General features: G+C 46.1%; 1 protein-coding gene across 1 annotated transcript in view; it reads right to left on the reverse strand.

The window, feature by feature from the left end:
• Window positions 1-8,132, reverse strand: part of CNKSR3 (CNKSR family member 3) — a 76,297-nt gene extending 68,165 nt beyond the window's left edge. Inside the window, exon 1 of the mRNA XM_083348122.1 lies at window positions 7,901-8,132. Within this exon, the coding sequence (XP_083204248.1) occupies window positions 7,901-7,952 (52 nt within the window). The 5' untranslated portion in view covers window positions 7,953-8,132. The remainder of the gene's footprint in view (window positions 1-7,900) is intronic.
• Window positions 8,133-8,386: the final 254 nt, after the last annotated feature.

Consider the following 8,386-nt stretch of genomic DNA (forward strand, 5'->3'; position numbering starts at 1 on the left):
CAACACCGACTGCGAGCGGCCCCGGAGGTAGGAGAACCACCGTAGAACGGTGCCTCCCACTCCCAACCCCCTGAGACGCCGCAGCAGGATACCATGGTCGATGGTATCAAAAGCCGCTGAGAGATCTAATAGGACCAGGACAGAGGAGCAACCCCTGTCCCTAGCCCTCCAGAGATCATTCACCAGTGCGACCAATGCCGTCTCCGTGCTGTGTCCGGGCCTGAAGCCCGATTGGTACGGGTCCAGATAATCAGTTTCCTCCAGGAACAGAGGGAGCTGATGCGCCACCACACTCTCAACAACCTTCGCCAGAAAGCGAAGGTTGGAGACTGGACGATAGTTGTTTAAAACAGCCGGGTCCAAAGCAGGCTTCTTGAGGAGGGGTCTCACCACCGCCTCCTTCAGGGCGGCAGGGAAGACACCCTCCTTCAAAGAAGCAGTTATTACTGCATGGAACCAGCCTCGTGTTCCCTCCCGAGCCGCATAAGCTAGCCAGGAGGGGCACAGATCCAACAAACAGGTGGTGGAGCTCAGTCTCCCCATGATCCTGTCCACATCATCAGGGGAAACAGGGTCGAACTCAGTCCAGGTAACATGCTCAAGACCGCCTGATTCCTCCACGTCAGACTCTGCCCAGTCAGAGTCCAGGCCGGTCCGGATCCGAGCGATTTTGTCCGCCAGATGATGACTAAACTCCTCGGCTCGTCCCTGCAAGGGATCCTCTCTCACCTCCTGGTTAAGGAGGGAGCGAGTCACCCTAAACAGGGCGGCCGGGCGATTATCTGCGGATGCGACAAGGGCGGCAAAGTAGTTAGACTTCGCCGTCCTTATCGCCGCAAGATAAGACCTTATAAAGGTTCTTAACTGCAATCGGTCGGATTCGGATCGGCTGGATCTCCAACCGCTCTCTAGACCTCGTCTCCGACGCTTCATCTCCCGGAGCTCCACAGAGAACCATGGGGCCCAACGGGATCTGCGCCGAGTCAGAGGTCGCATGGGTACAACGCAGTCGAGTGCCCTGGTGGCAGCCGTTTCCCAGGCCTCCACCAGAGCATCGACTGGGCTGTGGGTAAGGGTGATAGGTATCGGCCCAAGCGCCCTCTGGAACCGGTCCGGGTCCATTAGGCGCCTGGGGCGGAACCACCTGGTCGGTTCCGCCGCCCAGCGGCGGGGGATGGCATGACGGAAAACCAGCCTCAGGAGGTAATGATCTGACCATGACAGAGGGGTGATGGATGGAGAACCCCCTCCCAGATCATCCAACCACTGTCCAGACAGGAACACCAGGTCGAGAGTATGATCCCCCTCGTGAGTAGGGCCCTCAATAACCTGGGTCAGGCCCATGGCTGTCATGGAAGCCATGAACTCCCGAGCTAACTCCGACGACCCACCCAGTGATGGCAGGTTGAAGTCACCCAGGACTATAAGCCTGGGGAACTCCACCGCCAACCCTGAGAGGGTGTCGAGCAGCTCAGGCAGGGCTGTTGCCACACAGCTGGGCGCCAGGTATGTGAGCAACAAGCCCAACTGAACCCGAGGACCACATCTCAAGAGGAGGGATTCACTTGTCTAAATAATGCGAAGAGCAAACATACAAAATGCTCCTCCTCTTTTTCCTCACAATAACTCTGTGAGGTAGGTTGGGCTGAGAGAAAATGACTGGCCCAAGGTCACCCAGCCAGTTTTGATGCCTCAGGGGGGACTAGAACTCACAGTCTCTCAGTTTCTAGGCCAGCACCTTAACCAATACACCGAAGTGGCTCTATTAGGAGAAATAACAAACTCTGGGGCAAGCAGAGAAGTGTACCTATGATAAAAAGCCTGCATTGCATCCATAGCACAGATCTACAAATGGATTCATGCTTACATTGTGGTACAAGTGAAAGTCTGCTTATAGATAAGGAAAGTGAAGCTTATCTCTAAGGCTACAGCACTTTCAGATCCATGCAGGTTTCCATGTTTTACTCTGATTGCAGTTCCTTTTGTTTTATGGATTGCAAGTCCAATACATTCAGTCAGATACAGATTTGGATCTCAAGGTATGAGGCTTAAGGATTATGTTTCCTTTCCCTTCTTAGCTGAAGTGGGTGCCTGGTGGCGCAGTGTCAGAATGCAGTACTGCAGGCTACTTTTGCTGACTGCCGGCTACCAGCAGTTCAATTCTCACCGGCACAAGGTTGACTCACCCTTCCATCCTTCCGAGGTCAGTAAAATGAGGACCCAGATAGTTGGGGGCAATAGGCTGACTGCAAACTGCTTAGAGAGGGCTGTAAAGCACTGTGAAGTGGTAAATAATAATAATAATAATAATAATAATAATAATAATAATAATAATAATAATAATAATAATAATTTGGAAGGGACCTTGGAGGTCATCTAGTCCAACCCCTTGCTCAGGCAGGAAACCCTATACCATTTCAGGCAAATGGCTGTCCAGTTTCTTCTTAAAAACGTCCAGTGTTGGAGCATTCACCACTTCTGGAGGCAGGTTGTTCCACTGGTTAATTGTTCTAACTGTCAGGAAGTTTCTCCTTGCTTCTCTCCTTGACTAGTTTCCATCCATTGCTTCTTGTCCTGCTCTCTGGTGCTTTGAAGAATAGCTTGACTCCCTCTTCTTTGTGGCAGCCCCTGAGATATTGGAACAATGCTATCATGTCACCCCTCACCTCTTTGTTAAACTAGGTTCCCCCGCTCATGCGTTCTAGTCGTTTCCGACTCTAGGGGCCGGTGCTCATCTCCGTTTCAAAGCCGAAGAGCCAGCGCTTGTCCGAGGACATCTCCGTGGTCATGTGGCCGGCATGACTAGACGCCAAAGGCGCACGGAACGCTGTTACCTTCCCACCGTAGTGGTCCCTATTTTTCTACTTGCATTTTTTACGTGCTTTCGAACTGCTAGGTTGGCAGAAGCTGGGACGAGTAACAGGCGCTCACTCTGTTACACGGCACTCGGGATTCGACCCGCCAAACTGCTGACCTTCTGATTGACAAGCTCAGCGTCCTAACCCACTGAGCCACCGTGTCCCTCTTTGTTAAACTACACATACCCAATTCCAGCAACCGTTCCCTGTATGTTTTAGCCTCCAGTCCCCCAATCATCTTTGTTGCTCTTCTCTGTACCCTTTCTAGAGTCTCAACATCTTTTTTTACATCGTGGTGACCAAAACTGGATGCAGTATTCCAGGTGTGGCCTTACCAAGGCATTGTAAAGTGGTATTAATATAAGTGCTATTGCTATTGCTATACAAACTGCAGTTCTCAAATTTTCCTCCAAACTCTCAAATTCCACTTCCCTTCAAATCTTTTTTTCTTTTAAATTATGTATACAAATTATGATCCTGCCAATAATGAATGCTCTCCAGGCTGGCTGGTGGCAACGAGAGGTGTGGGTTCATATCCCAGCACGAGACTTAAGAAATCTGTTTTAAGAATTGCTCACAATAAAGCAGGGGTCCTCAAACTTGGCCCTTTTATGACTGGTGGACTTCAACTCCCAAATTCCTCAGCCAGCCATGCTGGCTGAGGAATTCTGGGAACTGAAGTCCACCAGTCATAAAAGGGCCAAGTTTGAAGACCTCTGCAATAAAGGAACCTAAAGCCCTTCAAACTGTACATCTCCCATAATACTTCCCAATTTAGAATAATAAGAGACCTATTTTGGAGTAGCTGGTGGACATTTGATCATGGCATAATGGAATATATGAAAGGTAGATATTGCCATTTTGCAGAAAGGACAGCAAAGAGAAACAGCAAGACTGTAAAAAAGAAAGTAGCCAGAGGTCACTTACTAAAGTCTCATGACTACAGTGAAACTTAAACTGAGAATGCTCCAGCTGAAATGCTTGAGTCCTTTCTGATGAATTATTTTGTAACCGGAACAGATATCTTATCTCGTTATGGTGACACTTAAATAAACCATCGAATGCAGCTCTTGTATAAACAGATCACTATCTAACTGGACCAGTAACATTTGCATTATTCATGCTTATAACATGCATATTGTATTAGGTTCTCTGGTTTGCAGAATGTGGACTAGAAAAAAAATCAAAATTATCTTCTAATCACTAAACAACAATAACTTATGGGTATGTATAATTTCAAATCTGTTCTAAATGCATTCTGCATATACTGCATTGTTTCTCCATGAAACAAATTGGAGAATGTTTTCTTTTAACTGACACTGTGTGGGACCACTAGCACACAATGCTGGTCAGATACTTAAAATATAAAGGTAGCTATAAAATAATTCTTCCTCTCGATGTCTGTGTTCACATTGTGGTAGTAATATAATTTGATGGGTTTTATTCATTTTGGTTTGTACAAGGGATAAATGAAGCTATAGCTGCTGTGACCTTGTAGTTAAACAAACTACTTTTGTGCAGTTTATTTAACTAACAATGCAGAGAGAAGACTGAAGCGTCCCAGATGGACTATTTTCAGGATTACAAATGAACTCCCACCCTGAAAAGGCTCTAAGTATGCTTTGGTTACTGTATGTTTTCTAAGTGGGCGGAAACTTTCCCAGAAAAATGCTGATGCCATCTCTGTGGCTGAACTATTGTTACAATAGGGTGAACCCAGCCATTGTCCGCAACTCATTGTTAAAAATACAACTGAAACATTGCTATTGTTCATTCAATAAACTATGATTAAAACCCACTGTGACTTAACATGAGACAGAACACCAGGTACAAATTTTTAAGTAAGGAAATAACATTGCTATAAATAAGTTTAATGCTGTTTTAAAAAAAAACCAGATTTCTCACTTTGGAATATTAATTAACAACTGTACATATAAAATGGCTGAATTCAGACAAGATGCTTGGCCAGATAGATTACAATTCACTAAATAAACTATAGTTAACTAGTATATGTAACACTCTGAAACATAAATATTGATTCATGTAGTATGCTAAGATGCAAACAAACCAGCCAACTTGGGCTTAGACTGTTGCATCAATACACATATTACACAAAGCCATTATTTATAATCCACAAGAGACTGGTTCATGCAATCCACTGGACCACTGTTTCTCAACTTGGGCAATTTGAAGTTGTGTAGATTGCAACTCCCAGAATTCCCTAACCATCATGCTAGCTGGGGAATTCTAGCAGCTGAATTATCTTCAGGGTTGCCAAGTTGAGAAACAACTGTACTAGGCCAAAATGGGCCATACCACACAATTAAAATGAATTATGTCATAGTCATATAGTGCAAATGTTAACCTGTCCTTCTGACATGAGTCTTCTATGAAGAATCAAAAGTAGCTGATGGACTTGTGACAATACAGACCTAGCAAACCTTGGACATATTGAGCTCTTATTCCTTAACTGACCTGTAACCCATCCAAAGTGACCTTTCCTATGGTAGGAGGTGTTACACTAATGGAAACTTGGAAAATCAGATTTCTGTTGGGATGCAGCTAGCTGCCTGCATTGTTGTCTAGCCTGGTACAAGATCAGCTGTGAAATATTCAATTCCCTTTTTAAAGCAGCATGCCAAGAGAGGCAAATTTCCCTTTTATATACAGAGAAAGTTCCTCTATCCCATTGTCTCTTATTTCCCCCTTTCTTCCTTTGCCTCTCCTTTAAAAACCTTCCATAATTTCTCTTTTGAAGTTTTTTTTTCCAGAAAAAGAAAGATATGCACAGGACCAGGAAACTCTAAAAAGGTACCTCTCACATATGAGACAAAGGATAAAGCCACAAAAGAAGCACAAGCTTTTTCAGAGCCATAGCATCCATTTTTATGCAAGCTATGGCGATTTTTAACCACTTGTCATAGCCTACAACGACACAGGATCTAGATAAATATCCCAAGACTCCATTTACAAAAATAAATTTTGAAAGTTTTCAGATCATTATCTATTCAGAGTGATTTACATATTTTTCACACGTCTGAAAGACATTTTAAATGAACATTTTAAATGAAAATATCACATGTACTCTTTTAATAGGCCAGGCATAAGTGGTGTACAAGTGCAAAGGGAAAAAGAAAAGGATTAACATTCAATTCAACCTGAATGAAATATAAAAGTGAGGCAAATCAAAATATGTTTTAGTGGTAGCTTCCAAGTCCATGAGCCAAGAGAGTAAAATCATGTAACAAAAATACCAAAAGAGCCACAGATAATGGTTTCTGACTGGCATACATGTTTTCCTTTCAAAATTTTCAAAATAATGACTTCAAGTGAATAATTAAAATTATAGTACCCTTTTAACCCAGTGACCTTTGAAAGTCCTTATTTGCAGTCATTACACTAGATGTATCTTTCATTGAAATGGTAATCTATTATTTTTTTAGGTTCTGGAAACAAAATAATTTTCCCACTGTGCTGAATATGCAATATTCACGGATAATGAATTAGAGTTAGAAAATAGTGGAGGGAACGCTCTACAGCACAACTCAAGATTGTTTATTATCAATGAAGGTCTGGACAATACCAAATAGTTGATAAATATCCTGAACCAAATATCCAAGGAGCTGAACCAGATCAAAGAAAACTACTTATCAAAAAAGCAGAAGTCCTAAAAAAAGCATTTTTGCAATATCAGGATTGCACTCTTCCTTAACTTATACTGTGCTGCCTAAGCCAGTCTTCCCCAAACTGATACATTCCCCATTATCTCCAATCCAGCAGGGCCACTCTTGACAGCTGGCTCAAAATTATCAAAATGGTGTGGTTCAGCACATCTAGATAGCACCAGCCTGATCTAAACAGACAGATGGTGCGTTATTTGGGGGTGGGTGGGAGGAATGAGTGTTTATAAAGGTTCGGGAATGCTGCCAACCAACTAATGCACCCTTAGCATTCACTTTTCTCTTAGAAACAAGCGGCGCCTAAAGTTGAAAATGTTCTGGAGCACTGCATGTTTGGGCAGAAGCACATTGGCCTGCGTTCAGACTGGCATTTTAGCTAGGAGATAGCCGCAAAACCTACCATCTCAACGTTTTGCAGTTAATAAGCAAGATAAACTTATTTATTTCTTTCAACACACTCAGTTAATAACAGGACATCCGTTCAAAAGGGAAGCTCTGGAATCTCGCACATTTCTCAGGCCCCCCCCAGTGACGCACATCTTCTGTGGTCCTGGCCGTTTTTTTAAGCCTGCTTCACTTCAAGCACTAACTTGGATAGCTTATAGGCGGGTAAGAGGGGGTCGCTGAAGATTTAAATCAGGGGTCTTCAAACTTGGCCCTTTTATGACTTGTGGACTTCAACTCCCAGAATTCCTCAGCCAGCTGGCTGAGGAATTCTGGGAGTTGAAGTCCACAAGTCATAAAAGGGCCAAGTTTGAAGACCCCTGATTTAGATCTTCGCCTTCAATGAACCGCTACGCCCCATTATCCTTCCAGAGCGCCCAACGTGCAACGGACACGCGTTCTCCGTTCTTCACTAACTCTGGCCAACGCTTGGCGGAGTGTGCTTTTTGCATGAACGTCAAAAGCTAGGAAGCCGTGAACTCTCGCGGTCGGCTCCATCCCAAATTGCTTATAAGGCTTGCTCGGGGCCCGCTGGCTCATTTGTTTACCCGCGCGGGAGGGCGAGCTCGTCTACTAGATAGGGCAAAACGAACGTGTGTGCGTGCGCGCGCGCGTGTGTTTCGCTGGTAGCCAAGGAAGTCGGCTTTTGCAAAGCCCCTTTTCAGGTTTAAGAGCGGCAAACAATTGGCAGGCACGATCCCTCCGGAGCAGACGAGTTGAACACGTCCTCGGCAGAACCGGGAATCGGCGGCGGCAGGAGAGATCGGGCGACCCGGGGAAAAGAAGGAACAAAAGATGGGAGGTTATAGCAGAGAAAGTTTGGAGAGAAGCAAAAGAAGGCTGGACGCGTCCTAAGGAAACAGCTGCGCGGGAGAAAGATCCAAGCGCGGAGAAGCAGCCGGAGTCCTATTTTCTTACCCTTGGTCCACTCCACAACTTGCTTAGGATTCCACTTGGTTACGGGCTCCATCCTCTTTCTCGGTCCAGCCGTTGCTCTCCCTCACCACCCGGCGGATCCGGATTCCAGCAAGGGACAGCCGGCCGCAGCTCCAACTAGCTCCTTCCTCTCTGTCCCCCACCACGGATTTCCCCCTTTCGGGCTCCCATCCGAGCGGGCAGCCCGCGAGCCACCCGCCCTCTCCGCTCCGCCCTTCGGGCCCAGGCCAGCCTCTCCTGCGCGCCGAGCCCCTCCTCCACGTGCTTGGTACTCTTGCCAGGGGAGCCGCGCGGAGGGGCTGCCTCTCTCTCGCCCTTGGCCGCTCCGGGGCTTCGTCTCTCCCGCGCCCCCTGCAGGACGGAAGGACTCGGGCTCAAGTTACCAAAAGCGGGGTGGGGGGGGGAAGGAGGAGTGGAATCGGTTGCAGTTGTGGGGGACCCGCCCGTTTTTCGCAGCTCTTTCAACCT

Source organism: Vipera ursinii (assembly GCF_947247035.1).
Source record: "Vipera ursinii genome assembly, chromosome: 1".
Lineage (NCBI taxonomy): Eukaryota > Metazoa > Chordata > Lepidosauria > Squamata > Viperidae > Vipera > Vipera ursinii.